The sequence below is a fragment of the Hyperoodon ampullatus genome, assembly GCF_949752795.1.
Source record: "Hyperoodon ampullatus genome assembly, chromosome: 19".
Taxonomy (NCBI): Eukaryota; Metazoa; Chordata; class Mammalia; order Artiodactyla; family Ziphiidae; genus Hyperoodon; species Hyperoodon ampullatus.
In genome coordinates, this window is record NC_136932.1 from 18010222 (window position 1) to 18034696 (window position 24475).

At 41.4% G+C, this 24475-nt stretch overlaps 1 protein-coding gene across 2 annotated transcripts; it reads right to left on the minus strand.

Annotated features, from left to right (window-relative positions):
* Positions 1-235: 235 nt before the first annotated feature.
* MFSD11 (major facilitator superfamily domain containing 11) lies at positions 236-23909 on the minus strand (the record flags this gene model as incomplete). Of its 2 annotated transcripts, XM_079726006.1 has the most annotated exons (13): positions 236-871; positions 1772-1907; positions 2635-2809; positions 7587-7712; positions 9196-9261; positions 14707-14747; positions 18644-18788; positions 19336-19394; positions 20446-20542; positions 20665-20744; positions 21654-21761; positions 23261-23316; positions 23814-23909. In XM_079726006.1, 13 exons carry the CDS (start codon positions 23907-23909, stop codon positions 707-709), a joined length of 1350 nt encoding a protein of 449 aa, XP_079582132.1. In that variant the 3' UTR covers positions 236-706. The 2 variants fall into 2 exon arrangements, with proteins under 2 accessions (XP_079582132.1, XP_079582133.1); XM_079726007.1 differs by lacking the exons at positions 19336-19394; positions 20446-20542.
* Positions 23910-24475: the final 566 nt, after the last annotated feature.

Here is a 24475-nt window from a genome sequence, read left to right on the forward strand (position 1 = left end):
TTTTTTAATGCATTGCATCCTCCAGGAAAATTACTAGCAAAATCCTCCCCCAGTAAATGTGTTTTTGTTCATTTACAAATGTTAGATTCCTGTTTTTAAAACTTAAGACAATTTTTACCTCATTTCATAATACTTGATTAGCGCCCCCCCCTGCTATGAACTACAAGGTAAGAAAACTTTATCAAACAAAAACATTTAAAGAGAAAGAATGTGCAAATCTTTTCAAAGATTCCATTTCAGCATCACATGATTTATTTAAATGTCATTGCCAGACACGTGTGGGGTGGCATATGCTCCCTTTTATTACATATACGTAACACATACGCCATACCCAGCAGGAGTCTTTATATGACATATGGCCTAGTAGCTTCAATCAAAGCCTGACCGTTCAAAGAGAACAGGGGGAGAAGAAAACACCTACACATTTATAACATGATCAAAAGGAACGCGAGACAGATGAACTGAAAAAACATCTTTGAACAATCATAATCGACAGTACAAGTCTCCCTTATTCCACTAGTTTTAAACAACTAACATCTGTAAACTTGAATACCAACTCCGGCAGATTTAGCAGTCTTAAATCTCTGATTTTCCATCCTAAACATCCTTCAATGTACTGTGAAGATGAGAGCGGGCCTCCTCCACCGAGCCCTACCGCCCAGCTGAGCTGTCTGAAGAGGCAGCCTCCTCTCGTGGGCACCCTTCATCAAATACTTCGGTAGTCAGAGCCCCGGGCTACAATGGCAGCAGCTTCCCACTCCACAGTGAAGAAGGAAACAGTTCCAAAAAACCCAAACATCACCATGACCAGGAGTTGCCAATGAAGGAGAAGGTAGTTACTGTAGAAAAATGCCACGGCTGCGCAAATGGACTAAAAATAAACAAGACAAAACAGATCACAAAATGCACACAGGTGACCCAGCCACTCCACAAAGAGCCCCACCGCTCTCTGACCCAAGGCTTCCTGTGCCTTGCAGTGCTCCCTGGTCTTTCTGCATCTAGATGGCATCTTCCTTGGTCACTAGCTCATAAACATGCACCACAAACTCCTGCTGAGAGCTGGGAACAATCAAGTAAGCTATTATTTAAAATAGTATTTTGTAAAAAACAGGAGTTATAAAATAATGTGCATGAACAGTGAGAAACACTCTTGTTATATGTGTATACTATGAATTCTGGTATCTAAGGAAGTCTGAGCCACAGAGAGACCAGAACATAAAATCTCTTATACAAGTGACAGGGCAAAAAAGATCACACTACTCATTACTTCCTAACTCTAATCACAAATCCTTTTATTATTATTATTATTTATTATTATTTTTTTTGTGGTACGCGGGCCTCTCACTGCTGTGGCCTCTTCCGCTGCGGAGCACAGGCTCCGGACGCGCAGGCTCAGCGGCCATGGCCCACGGGCCCAGCCACTCCGCGCCATGGGGGATCCTCCCGGACTGGGGCACGAACCCGAGTCCCCTGCATCGGCAGGCGGACTCTCAACCACTGTGCCACCAGGGAAGCCCTATTTTTTTTTTTTTTTAATTTTTTTTTTTTGGCCGCGCCATGCAGCATGTGGGACCTTAGTTCCTTGACGAGGGATCAACCCTGCGCCCCCTGCATTGGAAGTGCAGAGTCTTAACCACTGGACCTCCAGGGAAGTCCCACAAATCCTTTTAAAGGTTGTCCTTGACTTTCATTTAAGAAACATTAAAAAAACAAAGTTAAAGCACTAAAAAAAATAGACCCTGCTTTAAACACAATCTGAAGAAGAGGTTACCTGCACAAATTTAAAGACTGCAAAAGCTGGTGCACTGTCTTCAGAATAGAGAAAACCTAGAATACTAAGCAGCTGGGTATTGAAGCAGCTGTCTCCAAGACCCAACAGGAAGCTGCAGAAGATGGCAACTTCTTTGCTGAATAAAACAAAATTCATTTAGAGTGAGCATTAACAATATTTGTTAGAGTTGATTAAAATGTAAAAACAACTCACCCACAAAAGCATTTTACTTTCAAGTTGTAAACACTATGAAACAAGTATGAACAAGTATGAATAAATACTGGAATTTACAAAGTCAGAATTTATGCTCAAACGCACTCACCTTCGCAGTCTAGCACACTCTGGTCTACTAACTATTGGGGAAGCAAACACTGTGTTTGGGGCAGAGCTGCTCTTGGATTGTGGATCTAGACATAAACACTCACATCTACAATGACTTTGAGAGTTGAGTGCAAAAAAATGACACCCTCAAAACTCCTGTGGACACTGTGAGAGAATGGGGTGGCCGGCCCAGCTGGCAGATCACCCCTCGCTCCTCATTGCTCTTCCTCGGGGCCCAAACTTCTAGAGATTTCACTGGTTGAAAGGCAGAGATATAAAGTTCACATCAGATACTTATGTGCTCCTTCACAGATCAAGAAAAAGATTTAGTGGGGAGAAAGGTTAAAATGAGCAATTAGAAAAATAACTTGGGATTCTCTATGGATTCCTATTTAAACTCATTCTGGCTCCATTAACACTTGACAGATGACCTTATAAAGATAACAGACTTGCAGAAAAGGATTAACTGCTCTTCTAAATTCCTAGCCACCCTCTACCTCCCGCCCTTCCTTAAATTACTAGAAAAAGGAGAGTCACTGTACCTGGGTTTGATGTAAGCACTGCTATCAGTTCCTTCAACAGGAGCAATAGGGGCATCCCCCGGCATGTTGAGAAATATTAAATAAAAAGCTATAAAATGCACCAGGATGCCCAACAGCACAACTGGATTCCTACCAAAACGATTATTCTTGCTCAGCAGGCCAAAGAGGCTTCCACCTATAAAATCAATGAAGTAGAGAACAGAAAAACCCAAGGCCAAGTTAATATATCAAAATCTTAGCTCTTTGAAAAAATAAATTAAACGGACAAACCAATAGCTAATTTAATCAAAAAAGAAAGAAAGAAAGAAGGCACAAATATAGAAAATAAGAAATAACTGTTGAAACAGAGTTATTAACAGAGCCCCGGGCTACAATGGCAGCAGCTTCCCACTCCACAGTGAAGAAGGAAACAGTTCCAAAAAACCCAAACATCACCATGACCAGGAGTTGCCAATGAAGGAGAAGGTAGTTACTGTAGAAAAATGCCACGGCTGCGCAAATGGACTAAAAATAAACAGATAAAACAGATCACAAAATGCACACAGGTGACCCACACCCCCACACGCCAAAAAAAAGTACCAAAAATATGACACAATGGTTTTGAAGATGCCAGATTATCAGGCGACAACGGGCAGTGATCTTTGAGAGACAGGAAACAAATGAGGTGAGGCCTACACCTGCCCCAGCTGACTGAGAGGCTGTGGGCTGCAGGGAGGGAGAGGGAGAAGAGGAGGGAAGGCAGGTGGAGGCCCACAGCCTCCCTGAGTTGAGGAGACAGAGCTGAGAGTCTGGGGAGATAAGGTGCCTGAGTCCCCAAGACAGAGTATAAGAAAGGACAGCTGATCAGCACAGGATGTGAGTAAATTAACAGAGGCCTGGAAAGAAACTTCCAAGAGGATTAGAGGTATTAGTGCCCTGCCCTGGGCAGGGAAGAGTGCCTGGTCCCACCAGCCAGACTGGAAATCTTATTATTCACAGGCACTGGGTGTACACAGAAGGATCTTCCATCAGGGGTGAAGGATAATTAGCCCTAGTCTGAGCAGTACTCTGATCCCATCCAACAAATTTTAAAAGCAAGACCTAAAAAAAATCATACTGTTTCCAAGTAAATGAACCACATCCAAGAACAAAGCTCAAGAACATTAACAGGAATATAAAAAACATCCTGCACCCAACAAGGTACAGTTCACAATGGCTAGTATCCACATTACCAGGCATGCAAAGAAACAGGAAAATAGGACCCATCATAAGTAGACAAATTAGTCAAACACAGAGTTATCACATGACCCAGCAATTCTAGTGCTGGGTTTACATGCAAGAGAAATGAAAACATAAGTTCACACAAAAAGTATACACAAATGTTCACAGCAGCATTATTCATAACAGCCAAAAAGCAAAAACAGGGCTTCCCTGGTGGCGCAGTGGTTGAGAGTCCGTCCGCCTGCTGATGCAGGAGACGCAGGTTCGTGCCCCGGTCTGGGAAGGTCCCACATGCCGCGGAGCAGCTGGGCCCGTGAGCCACGGCCGCTGAGCCTGCGTGTCCAGAGCCTGTGCTCCGCAATGGGAGAGGCCACAATGGTGAGAGGCCCATGTACCGCAAAAAAAAAAAAGAAAAAAAAGAAAAGCGAAAACAACCCAGATGTCTGTGACATGATAAGTGGATAAATAAAATGTAGTAGATCCATACAACTAAATATTATTTGGTAATAAAAAGGAATGAAGTAAAAAAGAAATAAAGAAAAGGAAAAAGAAATGAAGTACTGATACATGCTACACCATGGAAAAATCTTGAAAACATTGTGCTAAGTGAAAGAAGCCAGACACAAGAGACCACATATATTGTATGATTCCATTTACACAAGATGTCCAGAATAAACAAATCTAGAGAGAAAGCAGATTAGCAGTTTCCTGGAGAAGGGTGATGAAAATGTTCTATAATTAGATTACAGTGATGGCTGTACAACCCTGTGAACATACTAAAAAACACTGATCTGTATACTTTAAATGGGTGAACTATATGTCATGTGAATTATATCTCGATAAAGTTGTAAAGAAAAAAACAACAACAACACTACCCCAGAACTGTTGCAGATGTTAGAATGAGCAAAGACATTAAAACAATTACTGTAACTGTATTAGCATGTTCACACACACACACACACACACACACACATGCCAGGTGTTGGCAATAAATTAGGGGAGGGGTACCAGTGCCCTGTTAGGAACCGGGCCCCACAGCAGGAGGGGAGCAGCAGGCCAGCCGCTTCATCTGTATTTACAGCCGCTCCCCAGAGCTCGCATTACCGCCTGAGCTCCACCTCTTGTCAGGTCAGCGGCAGCATCAGATTCTCATAGGAGCATGAGCCCTACTGTGAACCGCGCATGCAAGGGATCTGGTTGTGTGCTCCTTTTGAGAATCTAATGCCTGATGATCTGAGGGGGAGCTGAGGCGGTGATGCTAGCGCTGGGGAGCGGCTGCAAATACAGGTTATCACTAGTAGAGAGGTTTGTCTGCACAGAGACCATAATAAATCAGTTGCTTGAAGACTCATATCAAAACCCTATCAGTGGGGCTTCCCTGGTGGCGCAATGGTTGAGAATCTGCCTGCCAATGGAGGGGACACGGGTTTGAGCCCTGGTCTGGGAAGATCCCACATGCCGCGGAGCAACTAGGCCCGTGAGCCCCAACTACTGAGCCTGCACGTCTGGAGCTTGTGCTCCGCAACAAGAGAGGCCGCGACAGTGAGAGGCCCGCGCACGGCGATGAAGAGCGGCACCCGCTCGCTGCAACTAGAGAAAGCCCATGTACAGAAACGAAGACCCAACACAGCCATAAATAAATAAATAAATAAATAAATCATGGGTTAGGATTTGAACAAGACACTTGGCCAAAAAAGATATACAGATAGTAAAAATCATACAAAAATATCATATACTATTAGGGAATTACAAATTAAAATCATGAGATATCACAGCACACCTATTAGGACTGCTAAACTCCAAAAATATGACAATATCAATTGCTGAAAAAAACAAACAAACAAACCCTATCAGTGAGTGGCACGTGACAATTAAGCTGCATTTTATGGAGTAGACTGGACATAAGCAACACACGTCAGGTGCCACTGTCTCCCATCACCCCCAACGGGACCATCGAGTTGCAGGAAAACAAGCTCAGGGCTCCCATTGATTCTGCATTATGGTGAGTTGTATAATTATTTCATTATATAGTACAATGTAATAATAATAGAAATAAAGTGCATGGCAAATGTAATGTGCTTGAGCTATCCCGAAACCATCCCCCCCACCACCGTCCACGGAAAAATTGTCTTCCACGAAACTGGTTCTTGGTGCCAAAAAGGTTGGGGACCGCTGAATTAGGGAACAAAAATACACCAAAGTCTGCTTTCTCCATAGTGCTTATCACTGTCTGACATTCTAAGTTTCCAATGTTTTTTATTGTCTGTGTTCTTCCCCAAGAATATAAGCTCCATGTTTTGTTCATACAATGGATTCACAACAAATATTTGTTGAATTGGAAAGTTCCTCATATGTGACAAAACACCCAATATACTGCAAGTATTGAACGGGTCATTGCTGAATGAGGAATACCTGGTGGTATAATAAAAAGAGATTTGGTCTTTGCCTTGTCCTCCTCTCCTCTCCACTTTCTGGCATGGAGCTCTTAAAACCCTAGGAATTTCTCAGTGAAAGGAATGTCTCTAGTTATCTTAACTAATCCTTTCCAACGACACCCGAGTTTATGATGATGAGGTGATCCTTGAGGGGGTCTGGAGGTGGCCCTAGATAGTCAGGATGGGGGCTGGTTGTCAGAAGAACCCAGCCTTGATTAGAGGGTTGGAACTTTCAGCCCCACCCCCCAATCTCAGGGGAGGGGAGAGGGGGTAGAAACTGAGTCCAATCACCAATGGTGGATGATTTAATCAACCTGTGACGTAATGAGATCTCCCTAAATCCCTACAAAACAGGTTTGGGAGAGCTTCCTGGTGATGACTGCATCCACATGATGGGAGGGTGCCACACCCAGACTCCATGGGGACAGAGCTTCCTACACTAGGGGCCCTTCTGGACTTTGCCCTACGTACCTCTTCATCCGGTTGTTCATTTGCATCCTTTATAATAAACTTTAACAGTAAGTATAGCATTTTCCAGGGGTGTTGTGGGAATCCTTGAATGTGTAGCCAAGCTGGACAGAAGGGAAGGTAGCCTGGGACCCAGGACTTAACAACTGATGTCTCAAGTAAGGTTGATCTTACAGGACTATACCCTTGAACCTGTGGAGTCCGATGCTAACTCCAGGAGTGTCAGAATTGAACTGTATTGTTGCACATCCAACTGGTGTCAGAGATTCAGAGAATAAGAAATTCAGGAATTCTAAAGATGCAGATGTAGAGAATGGACTTGAGGACACGGAGAGTGGGAAGGGTAAGCTGGGATGAAGTGAGAGAGTGGCATGGACATATATACACTACCAAATGTAAAACAGATAGCTAGTGGGAAGCAGCCGCATAGCACAGGGAGATCAGCTCAGTGCTTTGTGACCACCTAGAGGGGTGGGATAGGGAGGGTGGGAGAGAGACGCAAGAGGGAGGAGATATGGGGATATATGTATAGCTGATTCACTTTGTTATAAAGCAGAAACTAACACACTAAAAAAAAAAAAAAAAAAATCCAGGAATTCTAATACACCTTCCCTAAGTATTTTAAGAGGAAAAGCTGGGAGAGACCATATGTTTTCTTACTTATGGTTTTGTCTTGAATTATTTGGCAACTGTTTTGTAATTTAGTTTTAGAACAGTGATAAAAAAAAAAAGACATACCCATTTGTATAAAAGCAAGGAAACAGAAATTCAAGGACAGAGAGGTGAAGTACATTTAAAATTTCTATAACAAACTGATTTAGTGCAAAAACTTTTTTTTTTTAAACCAACCTAAAATTTCTCCAATGCCAATGAAAATGCCAGAAAGTCCAATGAGGCTTTTCTCTTCTGTTCCAAATTTATTTATAGCGCCGATACAGGTTCCATATACACCAGAGAAGAAAGTCAATTCCAGACCTTCAGAAAAAAATGAGATTTAAATTACAGTTGTCCCTAGGTATAAAAATCCATAGATGCTCAAGTCCCATAGTCAGCCCTCCATATCCAGGACTCTGCAGCCTCAGATTCAACCAACCATGGACTGGGAAGCACTGGATTTACTATTGAAAAAATGCAGTCTCCCTTTCCTGGTTTTTCTTCATGACTAGTAGTATTTGAGCTATACACGCATAAAACAAAATTCACACAGGCTGAAATGTTACTCCCCAAGCACAGCATAATTTTACGTGACCTAACTGATGACATGGAATTAGCCACAAGATGGCAGTTGTCACATATTTCAGATAAAAGCATACAACTCAAATAAGCGAAGACATCCTATGTTAAAAATGGTCACTCTGTGGGCAGACAGGGGATGAACAGAGAACATAATTAACATAAACTTGGAACAGTGAAACTAAAGTGCTCATTATCCTTATTAATAGCTTCCCAAGGGAACAGGGATATACATTTGTAAGACCAATATCTACTATCCACTTTTGTTTAAAGTCAAAAGTTTTAATTAAACACACTGTCCTAGGAAAAGAAGTTCAAAAAATTCGGGTAGAAAATTAGAGCAAATGCGTATAAGACTTGATTCCTTAATGCTACAAAACCTTAACTGAATTTTGAGGATGTTTAATATTTATTGTTTGACCTAAAAATAAGACGTTTATACCGATGAGGCACATACAGCTGAACATTGGACAACACGGGTTTAAACTGTGTGGGTCCATATAGACTACAGGATCCACAGCTAGTTCAATCTGCAGATGAGGAAGCACGGACACAAAGGGCTGACTAAAGTTATTGAAGATTTTAACTGCGGGGGAGGTCAGCACTCCTAATCCATCCCTTCATTGTTCAAGGGTCAACTGTAATGGCAAAAGTAATAATTGGCACCTTAGAGCAATTTTTACAAGGAAACTGATTTCCTTAAGACCTAAGAGTATTCCACCTATTATCACATCACATTATCACTGTAAGCCACAGAACTCATTCCATTTCATTAAAAATTATCTTAATTCATGCCAAGTTACACAGATTTACTCATGATTATTTTCAGTAGTGTTCTATTTTGCCCTAAAATCACTGGTTGGGATGAACCAGGCCTCCCAGTTTGCAAATTCTTGTGTAGAATCCTCCCACACTGAATTTGGGCTGGCCCTATGATTTGCTTTCACCAATGTGGGAGGGGGTCACATAGCTGCTGAGACACCAGGAGAAATCTGAGACCCAGCTAGCATCAGACCCCTTCAGACATGCAAATGAAACTTCTTGGAAGTGTTAGCCTCAGCCACCCTTTAACAGCAGCCACAAGAGACCCTGAGACCATCAGAAAAACCATTTAGCTGAGACCAGTCAATGCACAGAATTGTGAGAAAGTAACACAGTTGCTGTTTTCAACCCTTACTGTAATCATGCAGCCACAGAAAACCAAAACCATAATTAATCCCATTACCTGTATAAGCAGTTGTAATGCTAAGAAGGAGCATCTCCTTGGTGACACATAACTTAAGAGACTTTTCTATAAAAAAGGAAAAAAAAATTTAGGAGTACTTAACTAGATTTTAATCAATCAAACAAAAATTCTAAAACATTCATTCAACCAAAACACCTCTTGTCAATAATGCCAATAAACAAATACATTGGGACAGAGGTTAATGATTCAGATTAAAATGGTTAAGGTATGAACTAAATCTGCCCTATAAAAAAAATGTTGATTTCAACTGTGTAAATATAGTCTAGAGTTGTGTTTTCTCTAACACATTCTCCAGCTCTCATGAAAACGAACAAAACATGAAACAGAGAAAAGAAATAGAACCAAACAAAACAACAGAATATTCCAACAGACTTGATTAAAGCCTAGGCTATTAAGAGAGTCAGAAGTTGGCAAAGTGCTGACTTCCCTAAGGAACTGTCACAGGGCAGATTTAACACTGGACTCTAGGTCAGAATCAGCAGCGGAGCTCTTTGACCACCAGAAGCTGGGATGCCGCTTCCTGAGATTCTCTCTCTGGATCTGAGGACTGAAACTTCAGTTCTCTCTATTTGTTTCTGATCCCCTTAATATTTATTTTTATGTTGTTCAACTTAGTTGAAATCTGCAATGGAAAATGCATTTCTAAAAACTGCACATTTTAACTTTTTTGAACCTGCTCACATTTCATAATTTAAGGCCACTTATCTAGGATCCTAAACTAATAGCAGATGCAGATTTTTTAAAAAGGCGGCGGGGGAAACAAAACCAAAATCCACCCCAAATCAGAACCAGCCTGGAAATAAATGAAAGTTCTCCAGTCTCACAGAGACATTATTTGGTGCGGCCAGCTCTGCAGCAGGAGCGCTCAGGCCTCAGTTCAGCCCTGGAGGCGGTGGTGTGGCCCCTACAGCTCCTCCTTGGCCTGAGGATCCAGATTTTAGTTCCTATTCAACGGTTGACTAGGAAACTCACATAAATCACAAACACTCTGTCCTGAATTTCTCCATATACAAAAGAAGATAGTTTTTTTTTTTCTTCTCCAATTTCACGAAAATAAAGTGAAACTAAAAGCAATAAGATATTTTCACCATTTTCACATACTTCCAGGAAAAAAATACATGATCAATAAAGTTTAAAACAATATTTTTAATTAAAAACATTACATTAGCAAAGCATATCTGCTTTTGACTAATAAGAAGATTTAGCTAACGAAAAGAAATTTTAAAACATAATCTAGTATGATCCTATAATGGTGAATTCATGTCATTATACATTTGTCCAAATCCATAAAATGTACAACACCAAGAGTGAACCCTAATGTATGTAATCTATGGACTCTAGGTGATAATGATGTGTCATTGTAGGTCCGCTGATTGTAACAAATGTACCACTGTGGTGAGGGACAATGATAATGGGGAAGGTTATGTGTGGGTGAGGGCAGGGCATATATGGGAAATCTCTGTATCTTCTTCTCAATTTTGCTGTGGACCTAAAACTTCTCTAAAAAATCGTTTATCAGGGGCTTCCCTGGTGGCGCAGTGGTTGAGAGTCCGCCTGCCGATGCAGGGGACGCGGGTTCATGCCCCGGTCCGGGAAGATCCCACAAGCCACGGAGCGGCTGGGCCCTTGAGCCATGGCAGCTGGGCCTGCGTGTCCGAAGCCTGTGCTCCGCGGCCGGAGAGGCCACAACAGTGAGAGGCCCGTGTAATGCAAAAAAAAAGTCGTTTATCAAAAAAAACAAAAAAACAAAAACCCAATATAATCTATTTGCAGAAATCAACAAACTGATCCTAAAATTCATATGCAAATTCAAGGGACCAATAATAGCCAAAACAATACTGAAAAAGGACAAAGCTGAAAATTCATGCTTTCCAATTTCAAAATTTACAATAATCAACACAGCATTGTACTGGCATAAGGATAGACATATATCTAGAAATAAACTCTTACATTCACAGTCAATTGATTTTCAACAAGGGTGCCAACACAATTCAATGGGAGAAAGAATAGTCTTTCCAGCAAATGGTGCTAGGACAACTGATCTCCACGTGCAAAAGAATGAAGTTGGACTCCTACATCCCAATATCCATAAAAATTAACTCAAAATGGATCACAGACCAAAATGTAAAAGCTAAAACTATAAAAGACTTAGAAAAAAATACAGGAGTAAATCTTTGTGACCTGGAGTTAGGCAAAGCCTTCTAGGACACCAAAAGCACACAGAACAAAAGATAAAATAGCTAAATCAGACTTCATCAAAAATTTAAAACTTCTGTGATTCAAAAGATACCATCAAGAAAATGAAAAATCAACCCAAGTCGGGGAACTAAGATCCCATGAGCAGCATGGCATGGCCAAAATAATAATTATTATTTTTTTAACTTAATTTTGGCCACACGCACAGGGACTGAACCTGGGCCATGGCAGTGAAAGCACCAAATCCTAACCACTAGACCACCAGGGAACTCCCTGAATAGGTTCTAAAATTGATTGTGGTGACAGTTGCACAACTCTGTGAATATACTAAAAACCACTGAATTATACACTTTAAATGGGTGAACTGTATATTACTATGAACCACATCTCAATAAAGTTATTCTATTAAGGAAAATAACTATAATCTAACACCTTAATGGGTCTCTTCCCAGACTTTCTCTGTGCTTTTTTTAATTAAAAAGAAATTCCACTATTTATACTATTTTATAATTTATTTTCACATAACAGAGCAAACATTTTCTAATATTCGTAGTGATCATTTTAATGGCTACAGTAATCTATTGGATAGATGGCTTGTAGTTGAATATTTAAATTATTTCCATTTCTCACTAATATAAACAGTAGTTAAATCTTGGCCAAAATTCTTAATTATTTCCTGAGGATAATCCTATTAGTGGAATTGCTGGGGTAAAGCTATAAACATTTTTAAGGTTTCTGATACTTATTGACAAATCACAGAAAGTAATACAAGTGTACATTTTTAGCGTTGTGGTCTTACGCATGTACCTATGCCCCATATACTGAGAATTATTATTATTATTTTTTTTAGAATTATTTTTTATCTTTTGAAATTTGATAGAAAACTTAATTTGCATTTCTTATACTTAGCTTATAATAATTCTCCTTTGTTTATAAAATAAATATTTTCTGCTGGAGTGCTTATGCTTTTCTTATTGGTTCATAACTATCATATACTGTAAATATTTTCCCTGTCATTTTAACTCATTAGATTTTGAGAGACTGAAATTTTATATTTTAGGTAACCAGAGAGCATTCTTTTTTTTTAATTTAATATTATTTTAAAATTTTATTTATTGGTTTATTTCTCTTTGGCTGCATTGGGTCTTCGTTGCTGTGCGTGGGCTTTCTCTAGCTGCGGTGAGCGAGGTCTACTCTTCGTTGTGGTGCGCAGGCTTCTCATTGCGGTGGCTTCTCTTGTTGCAGAGCACGGGCTCAAGGCGTGCAAGCTTCGGTAGTTGTGGCTCACGGGCTCTAGAGCACAGACTCAGTAGTTGTGGCGCATGGGCTTAGTTGCTCCCGTGGCATGTGGGATCTTCCCGGACCAGGGTTCGAACCCGTGTCCCCTGCATTGGCAGGTGGATTCTTAACCACTGTGCCACCAGGGAAGTCCCTGGCAAGTGGATTCTTAACCACTTGCCACCAGGGAAGTCCCCCAAAGAGCATTCTTTTCCCTTACTGTTTGACAGACCTGCGTGAAAGACTTTCCTCTACCAAATTAATTTTTTTTTTTTTTTTTTTTTTGTGGTACGCGGGCCTCTCACTGTCGTGGCCTCTCCCGCCGCAGAGCACAGGCTCCAGACGCGTAGGCTCAGCGGCCATAGCTCACGGGCCTAGCCGCTCCGCGGCACGTGGGATCCTCCCGGACCGTGGCACGAACCCGTGTCCCCTGCATCGGCAGGCGGACTCCCAACCACTGCGCCACCAGGGAAGCCCCCAAATTAATTTCTTACAGTTACTATTATGGCTTCATTTTTACATTTAATCTACCTGGAATTTTAGTGTCAGACTACATTTTTTTCCATGCAGTCAGCTGTCTGGCCTTGCTTTTTAAGACTATTTTACCGTATTCCATATTCTATTGTGGGTCTAGACTTCAGTTCCATTGCTCTTTGTATCCCAATGTTTTCAAATGGATTCATAACAGGTTTTGATATTAGGGAAAGTTCTTTTTAAAAATTATATTGGCTATTGACAGACGTTTATTCTTTCAGGTGAACTTTAATAACCTTTCATCAGGACCAAAAAATAAATTTAAGAAAATTTTACTGAAATTTTCTAGAATCGCATTAAACATATACATTCAACTGAGGAATTAAGTGCCTTTTAGATAAGCAAGAACCCTTTCTGTACAATACCTGCTATGGCACCAAGTGAAGGAATGCCATGATTAAATAATAAATGAACCACCGGCTCACAGACAAAAAAGCTTGGACATTCTTTTTCCTTTCTCTCTTTGCCTTCAGCTTCCTTGCCACCTCATAATGTCACATTCTCCCTAGCTGCCAGGAATCATCACCTAAATTTAAATTTTCTTGCCCTATAACACCTCATATGTGTTGTCTTTTTTGGCTGCTGCCTTCTTTCTCCCCATTCAAACCTGACAGCCCAGTTTCTTATTACTACTGAACCCTACACCAAGTAACCAACCAGCTCCGTGATAAAAGGCATGAGGCCCTAACTGTGTTAGTGTCTCATTTTACAGAGAAGTTGAGGCAAAGTTTGTGCAACTGCCTAGGAAGGACATCCTGACACTGGTTAATATCAAGAGACATCCAGAGAGGGGTTCAGTAATAGAGCAGGGAGGCCGCATCAAGCCTCACTAAGGCTGGACGAACCATCCCATAAGCCTGAAGGTCATCAGCCTCCCTCTGCCTGACTCCATGTTCACCAAAGAAGCCAACGTGGCTTTCTAGGCCTCTGATAACAAGAAAGGAATGCCCTGTTTGATCTTGGGTAAACGATTTCTCTAAGCCTCAGTTTTCTCTTCTATAAAATGGAGATAATAATACGTGTGTGTTATATGATACTCACAGAATTGTTGTGAGAACAAAAGAAAATAAAGCACATCGAGAGGTTTAGTCAGGAAGAACCCTCAACAGATGAGCGTGATTGGCCTTACACGCTACTGAGTCACCCAAGCTCCTGCGCTGCTCTGAGGAGTGACAAGCGATGCATATGAAGAAATGGTCTGTGTCCTCACTTCCTCGGGGAAACTCCTAACCCCCTGCCTCCTCCTCCTCAGGCCCCCCTCACACACGTGCTCAGGCAGGGCACGGAATTATCCTCCATCCCTCACATCCCCCACGTTACAGAGATACTTACTGAGAAGACTAGCATATTTCAGAGCGGCATACCTGGAAACATGAAAATACTGGGGTATCGTCAATCCAAAGTTACCAGGGAAAGGGGGAAAGGCAAATGCTGAAGTTGTTCCTGAACAGTTCCTGCATTTCAGACACAGAAAATACTTACTAAATGCATCTACTGCCTTTGTCATATTGTTCTGGGCAGACCTGAAAAGATAAAAAGAAAAAAGTTTTTCCCCTGAAAATGGAGAAGGAGAACAAAAATACTATCACATTTTCACTTAAATCTGTAAAAGCTCTGTCCTCTACGTGGTCTGGCAAACACTTTCAGTGGCCTCAATGCTCCCTGCTCCAGGGTGTCCCTTCATGACTCAGGTCCTTGCTTCAGAGAATGATGTGGTTAAAGTGCCACCGTGGAGCACGATTCCCTCACATTAAATTTATGGCACGGAGTCTTGCACGTCTTTTTCACAAATGATACTTCAGGCAGGACAGAAATCTCCTCTACACTGTTTCCAAACTGTAAAAACAATTTGTGAGGGCTCAATCTTCCACCACTCCAACTCTGTAAAAACTAGTCTGTGGGGCTTCCCTGGTGGCGCAGTGGTTGAGAGTCCGCCTGCCGATATAGGGGACACGGGTTCGTGCTCCGGTCCGGGAAGATCCCACATGCCGCAGAGCGGCTGGGTCCGTGAGCCATGGCCGCTGAGCCTGCGCGTCCGGAGCCTGTGCTCCGCGACAGGAGAGGCCACGACAGTGAGAGGCCCACATACAAAAAAAAAAAAAAACTAGTCTGTGGTTATTCAGTGTGAGAACTCTTGAAAAGCATCGCCATCATTGGCGGTAGGGGGTTGGGTGCGATATCATCTATGGGTTAAAAACGTGGGCTTTGAGGCTGAGTCCTGCTTTGCCACTTATTGTGTGGTTTTAGACTAATGACTTCATTTCTCTAACTTTCATTTCCTCATTTACAAAACAGGGACACTATCACTTACCTGTGAGAATTAACTGAGATAAAGTAACTTAAGTGTAATTAGTTATAAGGTTAGGGTAAGAAAGTTTTTAAGAAATTACATTTCTTACCCTACCAGCCAAGTCTACTCCTCCTAGATCTTTAAAGGATATCATTTACAAACAAACAAACCGAAAAAAGCAAGAACAACAAAAAACAAACCTAAAGGGGATCTAGTTGACTTAAATAAATTACTAACACAAAAATGGTAGTATCTTCTGACCAACAGGAAAACTTTTTCCCCCACCATAAAAATTCATGCCTTCCCTGGAAGCAAATACTATGTAAATGCCATTTAATGACAGTACCCTCATCTAGTACTTGGACAGGATCAGGTGTGGATTATACTATTTCACACTCAAGGCCCCAAATAAGTAGAAACTGATTTGTACTCTATAGACTATTAAAATATAATCAACTCAGCTACTATCAGCTGCAAATCATTCAAAGTGGATTCCACAAAGTGGAATCCTTTAAAATCAGATCCTACTTACTTCCTCAGTGGCTTCTAATCACACCAAGAATAAAATCCAAACTCCTGCTGTATCCTTATGTAATCAACTCTCTGTCTGCTGCACTACTCTCACAGTGCACTCCTACTTGCACTGTGAGAGGCCCAGGGGCCTCTGGCATTCCTGGTGCCCACCACACCCCTTTCCACCCCTGGCATCTGCTGCAACGGCCATCAGTAGATCTTCACACCTTCTCACCTCCCAGCTCTCCACCACCTCCCCCTTTCTCACCACCTTCTAGCACTTACTCTGCTATTTTCTTATGGGGTATCGTCTACCAGCCCCTCTACAATTAAGTTACATAAAAACAGGGAATTCTCTGTCTTGTTCATTACTCCTTCCCTCCCCTTTAGAAGATGGCTGGCACATGGTGCTATTTACAGAATAAAGACACAAGTTTCAAGTTTGGAAGACAATTCAGAAACAGAGAATGCTAAAAAAGGCTAAGTGGTACGCCTCAGCATTGCACCTTATGACAGTTACATGATCCCTTGTCTATCAGAAAAGTTCCTTGAAAACAGGGACAGGTTTTATTTGTCTTCACAGCACCAACACCTAACATTTGCTGAATGAATGGGTGTTTAATTTTTGTTGAATTTGTGGCATTCATCTTCATAGACCCCTTCTCCAATATCCATTGGTTTGTGCTTAAAAAAATATGTGGTACATATACACATAAATATTTGTATACTTACATAAACATGTCTTTTTTGCTCTGAACAGTGCAAATTTTGAATGCTTAATGATCCTATGACTGGAGAATTTTATGCCCTTTTTGGGCTTTAAAAAGGCAGCACAGAAAGTCCGATGCAAAATTTTTAACAATAGGTAAAATGCTTATAAGGCAAGCTGCATAATTTTATCAATTCACAAAGCAAAACAAGAGTGGCAAAGATTTCTCATTCCCCTTTCTTCAAATCTAGATGATAACCTGCAGAGAAATCATCTGTGATGTTTCAAACAGTTTTACTTAAAATTGAAATAGGTCCCTACTTCCAGCAGCAGGGTCTGGGGAAGGGGAGGAAGGAGCCATGTCTTGCCTCGAAGGTGGCAAGAAGCAGCCCCTGAAGCAGCCCAAGGACCAGGACAAGGAGATGGATGAGGAAGATAAGACATTTAAGCAGAAACAGAAAGAGGAGGCCTCAGAGAAGGGCCCCTGGCCAGAGGTGGAATTAAGAAATATGGCCAGGGCTTCCCTGGTGGCGCAGTGGTTGAGGGTCCGCCTGCCAATGCAGGGGACACGGGTTCGTGCCCCGGTCCAGGAAGATCCCACATGCCACGGAGCGGCTGGGCCCATGAGCCATGGCCGCTGAACCTGAGCGTCCGGAGCCTGTGCTCCGCAATGGGAGAGGCCACAACAGTGAGAGGCCCGCGTACCACAAAAAAAAAAAAAAAAAAAAAAAAAGAAATATGGCCAAAAGTAAGCTGTTCTTTGTGTCTGAGGCAATGATGGTCCTTAATTCCATTCCTGTTTAACCATCTGGATTTCCCAGTCATAACATCTGTTGCCACCTACAGCTAGAATGAAGTGTTGTTTTGGAGCCTATTGTACATTTAAAAATAAACTTTTGTTGGGACTTCCCTGGCGGTCCAGTGGTTAAGACTCTGCGCTTCCACTGCAGGGGGAGCGGGTTCCATCCCTGGTCGGGGAACTAAGATCCTGTGTGCCATGCAGCTCAGCCAAAACAAAACAACAACAACAACAACAAAAAGTTTTGTTAAAAAAAAAAATAAAAGAAATAAAATAAAAGAAATATGCTCAAGGTAATTCACAATTTTTAGAAAAACAGGACTATGTAACTGTTTCCCAGTAGGGACTACATCGGGGAAAACTACCTGCACAGGTTAGTGCAAAATCCAGAGCATGGGGCTTCCCTGGTGGCGCAGTGGTTGAGAGTCCGCCTGCTGATGCAGGGGACACGGGTTCGTGCCCCGGTCTGGGAAGATCCCACATGCCGCGGAGCGGCTGGGCCCGTGAGCCATGGCCATTGAGCCTGTGCGTCCGGAGCCTGTGCTCCGCAACGGGAGAGGCCACAACAGTGAGAGGCCCGTGTGCCGGAAAAAAAAAAAAAAAATCCAGTGCATGGGTGTAACCATGGCTCATCTATAATGACTGCTGATGGCCCTGCCACTCACTGTACCACATGATCGGAAAATTTTAGGGCTGGATCCAAGAAACGGTAACTGAGGATTATTTTCTATATAAATTTATGAGCCTATATCCTCACACATTGAAACACGTTGAGATGTCTGCTGAATTGAATGAGGAAACTGAGACCTAGAGAAACACAGGGGAACATTGCTACTGTCCACAGTCACACAGCTGGTGACCTGGGATTAGACTTAAATCCCCCACAAACCTTTTCACTACCTTCCCCGCCTCTGGCTACCTTCCTTTCCCTTCCTCCTCCCCGACAGCTCCCCTTTATCTTCTTTCTCTGCTTATTTGCTTTAAAACTTTTCCCTCATGTCTGCCCAGCACTGGATTATCACTTAGGGCTACAAAAGGCTGGTAATTCCTAGACTAGACCTATTCAAAATATAGTTTAAAATAGAAAGGAATGTTTCCAACTTCTTACTCGTTGACATCCAGGTCCTGGTCATCAGAAGATTCATCTTCTCCCAGGACATTTTCAGAATCTGGTTTCCGAATGAGAAAGAAGAGAACCGTCCCCACAAGACTAATCACTGTCAGGGCAATAAACACTGTTCTTCGGTCACTCTCTAGGGAGAAAAACAAAGACAAAAGTAGATAGTACTGGCCATACAAACAATTCCAGAGTTAGTATTATGTTCAGTACTATGTTTGTTTACAGCCATCAACACACTTTGTCATTAAATCTTACTTTACTGCATCAGTAAAAACCTAGGACAAGGAGAAAAATAGGATACATCTCCCTTTTCTTTCAGTCAGAGAAATACTAATAAGCCAAAAGAAAAACAGCACAAGAACTTAATCATATTCTTTTAATCAAAGAAGGGAACAGACAAAACAACTGAATTAAAAAGTCTTCTGACAGCTGACTAGTCTCCTCACACAGAGCATAACCTTCTCCCACACTTTGAGATGCTGCTTGAAGTGCAGTCATAAACTGTAGTCTTAGTATAATAACATAATCCAAGGGAAAAGATTACTAAAAGCTAAAATCTGAGAGGACTTAGGGTACCACGGTTCACTAGAACAATGTGAACAAAGCAATATGGGGTATTTTTGTGGAACAGCTATTTTGCTTTGAACTTATCTGAATAAAGCACAGTGAATAAAACAAACCTGATATTTGAGTTTTCCCTTGCCAAGCAAAATATATGTAGAGATTTCCAAAGAACAAGCTGGGGGAAGAAAAGGAGGGAGAGGATATTGGGAAGTTATTTTCATATTTATGGGTTTTGAAACAATTTTTCCATTACCTGTAAAAGAAGAGAAAGAGAGGCCTACATAATTAAAGAAGTTACCTACCTGCCCTAAGTCATGTAAAAACATCAACTTCACCCTCTTTCTGAAAAACTCAACTGAGCCAGGTGGAACTGTCTCCTTCCACATGAGAGAAGCCTGATTCAGACCGTCCTCCAAAGACCTGACTCACTGTGAAACATGTGACTTATTGAAGCTCTGGAAATGACTCCTTGGAAACAAGTTTACCCTACCTCTAAAATCCTATATTTTAAAGAATCGGTGAAAAAAAAAATCCATGATTCAGTTATCTGCATCTAATGAGATACTTTATTTAGTATTTTCCTAGGGAAGAAATCATTCACTTACACTCCAGTTTCAGAATATACAATCTCTTAAAACAACGTCTGCATTTGTTAAGACTTATCATGGCCAAAATTTTAGGCGTTTAGGATTCATGAGGGTAAATCGTCAGGACAGATTCCATGACAGAATGACTGTTGTTGCTTTTTACTTGGAAATATATAATATGCTGTATCGTTATAGAGTTAGTCTCACTTTAGAAATTTAATAGTTAACAGCTATCAGGTGGCATAGCTGGGTGGGAAGGACATGGCCTTTGGAATCCAGATGATTGGATCAGTTAACTTTTAACTAAGCCTTTGTTATCTCATCTGTAGAATGGAGCTAGTACCTTCTTATCGTAGGGGGTTGTGAGGATTATTGAAATTCAAGAGCCCAGTAGTACCTAAAGTATAGCAGGTGCTAAATACATTATGGTTAATATTATTTTCCATTTACTAGTCATAAATTCCAATGAGGTAGGTCCATGCATTTTTAAGTAATCCCATAAAATTTTAAATCTCTATCACATGTACCTACAAACTTAACTCATGTAACAAGAAGATCTGAGTTTTCAACACAACCAGGGTCTAAAAAATGGTGTGACAAAAAAAATTATAGGAAAGACTGAGCAATAAGGATTATTACCTGGATTGTAGGAGTGCCCAGAAAATTCCACTGTTTCTCCCAATAGTGTGCTCATCTGAATTTATTGTCAGGCAGTTTCCTTGTGCTGTCCAAAGTACTAAAATTCAAACCAAAAGTTTATCAAGGGAATGAAATCTTTTAGCTTTATATATTAAACATATAAATAATACTCTTAGATAAGACCTGGAAAATAGGGAAAATAAACATCAAAATACTTACCAGCAGCTGCAATTCCAATGAAAACAGAGGCTGTGTAGAAGGACCATGGGAAAGGCTGGATAAAAACGGCAATGTACATGCTAAAATATAACAGGTCAATGTATTATAGTCAAACAATACCTGAAACAGAATGCCAATTATGCCTTCTAGGAATCAATTCTGAGGGATCTCCTTTTAAAATTCAGCCTGTAGGACTTCCCTGGTGGCACAGTGGTTAAGAATCTACCTGCCAATGCAGGGGACACGGGTTCAAGCCCTGGTCCAGGAAGATCCCACATGCCGCGGAGCAACTAAGCCCGCGAGCCACAACTACTGAGCCCACGCGCCGCAACTACTGAAGCCCGCGTGCCTAGAGCCCGTGCTCTGCAACAAGAGAAGCCACCGTGATGAGAAGCCCGTGCACCACAATGAAGAGTAGCCTCTGCTCGCCACAACTAGAGAAAGCCTGCGTGCAGCAAGGAAGACCCAACGCAGCCAAAAAAAAAAAAGAAGAGAAAAGAATTCAACCTGTAAAGGGCTTCTCTGGTACTGGAAAAAAGGGGACAAATGTGACCTATCCATTTCTTAACGTACTATTTCGAATTTGTGAACTGAGACATTGAATAAAGGTCTGCAATTGGCCTCTGCCAACAGCTCAGTACACAGTGGGACTGCAGTTCTATAGCCCAGAAGAAAAGTTCAGTTATTTCATTTTAATTCCCATTAGTCAACTTGATACAAAATAAGATTATTTCATGAGTTCTTTTCAACTCTTGTAGAAAAAGGTTTTTGGATGCTATTTTTATTGGTGGTAAAATGAAAGCAAATATACACAAATTCCATCACATTAAAACAATGGTATCCCTGAGCATCAAGTAGAGAACCAAATCCCTAAAATACCTCCTATAATCTATTCGATCCGAGTCAGCAAGTTCTTGTTAAAAGTTTACTGTGTGCTTGAAAGAAGCTGAAGGTGTTCTAATTAAATGAAAGAAAATTGGACTACTCACCTGTAAAATAAACCACTAGCAAACATAGAGAGTTGAGGTCCTACAATGGCAACCACTGATGGTGTAATCAAATTTGAAGCAGAGAACACTCCATAAATAATTGCCATGCTGCACACATAACACACAAAAGGAAAAAAACAACACTCTTGAAACATTGTCTCAAAAGATCACTTTTTCAAACCCACTTAGTCTATAGTTTATTTTGCAATAAGCACTCATATTCTTTAGTCAGAATTTATAATTATATCCTTACACTGAATGTCATATTAAAGTTTTCACTTGTAGAAAACATTGAAGTCTTGTCAAATGTTTCTTTGAATCAGTCTGCCTTAGACAATATGATTTTTAATGTACCAGTAAATTATAATAGCAGTTAACACAGCTCTATGAAAAACGTATTATTATCCTCATTTTATGGAAAAGAGAACTGAAACACAGAGGGGTAAGTAACGTGTCAAAAGTCCAGCTGGATAGCTAGTCAGTGGTGGAGCCAGAATCCCATCCCTGGGAATCTGACTCCAGAGGCCCTAGTCAACCAATCTGCTCTACAAATTTAGCCTACAACTCCTGGCAACAGCATGAAATTTCACTGCTATAAATAATCACATAGTTATAACTTGCTTAAACCAGAATTTATTTAACTCAACCTAACGGTCTCACTTGAACATTATTCAGCTACTGTAGACCTGGCCCCAGTATATATGTCTTGTAGCAAAGTGTGAATAAAATCATTTCAAGAGTCATTTATAAGCCACTATTTATAAATCCCAGTAAATTATTCTTTGGCCTTTATGAATCTCTCAAATATCAAATGTTCTTTCATTTGTTCTTTACAGTATACATGAAGACAAAACATTACAAAAAATGTGGTATTATTATTAATCACTTGAAAAAATGGACATTAGCATCCTTTTACTCTCAATTATCATACATAAGGTCAGATTTAGGTTAGGTAACACAGAACCAAGTAAGAACAGTTGGGGAGGAAGGGGGTAAGGGGTTGGCCACAATCTAGTATTTAACCATAGAGAAAGTAAGAAATCTGTTAGTGTTTACATACAGGTATGTTTTACATTCCCAACTTCAAGCACAACGTACTAGTGACTTATGAAGATCTTTTCACTTCATTTTCTCCACCTGTAAAATTGGCACTAAACACCTTAACAAAAAGCTAAAAGCTCCTGATGACAATATATTAATAATTACGAAATCACAAAAACAGGAAGACCAAATATTTCGAGAGTCATATAAAACATCCTCTGTTTAGGATTTGGAAGATGTAATTATGACAATACCTGAGTGCTTATTAAATGCCAGCCACTGTGCCAAGCGCTTTACACGCATTGATCTAAGCAAGGAAACTGGGCTCATAGAAGCAACTTCCTAAGATATCGCAGTAATTAAGTTTTGAAGCCAGTATTTCAAACCCAGTGTCTAATTCTATATGAAACCTAAACTCATCACCTTCATCCTATTATGTTCTCCTAAATAGTCTAGATAAAGAAAAAAATCACTAATAATCTAATTACAATACGTTGTCTGTGATTTTGATGAAATTAAGCAACATCTGTGATATACAAAGTAAAACCAATCATACAGTACAATACCTGGTATAGCCACTGCCGTGAAAATCTGTGCTATTTAAGCTCCTGATGACAGTTTGCTGTGTGGAAGATAAAACTAATCAATGAAAACTTTTTGTAATTGCCCTCACCCCAGAAAGTCGCTCTCCAAATACTTGGAACAAAGTAAAAATTCAAGATGCTGAATACTTAACACTGAAATTCTAACACGAGAGAAGAGAATGGACTACAGAACAGAAGGCAAACCAATGAGGGGCGTGTGGGGCGGGGTGAAGACCATCTGTAACTAGGCCTTAGGTTTATTTCCTCAACTCTCCAAGTACTAATGTAGTCCTTAATATAAATAAAAAATAAAATAAATGGGTCAGCATACAAACCCCAAATCAAGTTAAGAGAAATAAACGACCCCAACAAGAAACGCCTGCCACATGAAATCAAACCTAATCATGGAAAACGAGGAAGCGTAGGTGACAAAATAAAAGGTGCAACTTAAGCGCATTAGACATAACGTTGATTATCATTTCTGGAATGCATCATGATAAGCACTTCAAAGGAGGAAGATCAAATTCCAACTCACCGCTACATTTCCACAAGTTTGAAAGGCGGTGAACATAAACATAAAGGCAATTCCTAAAATAATGATGTTGAAAAGCTTTTTAGATTCCGGGGACATTTTGGCTTAACTCTGCCAAAAGGTCGGCAGCAGCAGAGGGCAGTCAGCTCTCCTCGGGGGGGACCCACTGCAATCCTGGGAGAAGAAATGATATGGTGAGAGAAGGAGGCAAATCCAGGAGCGGGGAAGCCAAGGTGTCAACTTCCAGGTCTTGGAGTGGAATCCCGGGCTTAGGGTGAAGTTCTCCCCACGGGTATAGTTAGGACATTCCTAGGACACGATCCGAGTAGGGAAGAGCCCAACCCCCGGAGAAGCGCCAAGAACGTTGTAGCTGCAATTTAAGGGGCCCGAGAGGGGGATTAGGGCCAAGGGCCAGAGGCAGCGGCCAGCACGGCCCCGCCCTCCCTGCCCTGACTCACCGCAGGTCAGGCGACCCGGTCACCTGACCGCAGCCGCGGCGCCGGCCGCTGGGCCTGCTGGGAAATGTAGTCCTGGGCGACCCGGGACGTGCAAGCGCGCCCCTAGGGCTCCCTCACCCGCTCCGGGGGAGCGGGGCCGACCTCGTGGGCTCCGGCAAGGGAGGGGTTGCTAAAAAGCGGAACCCAGCGAAGGAGACAGGAACTGCG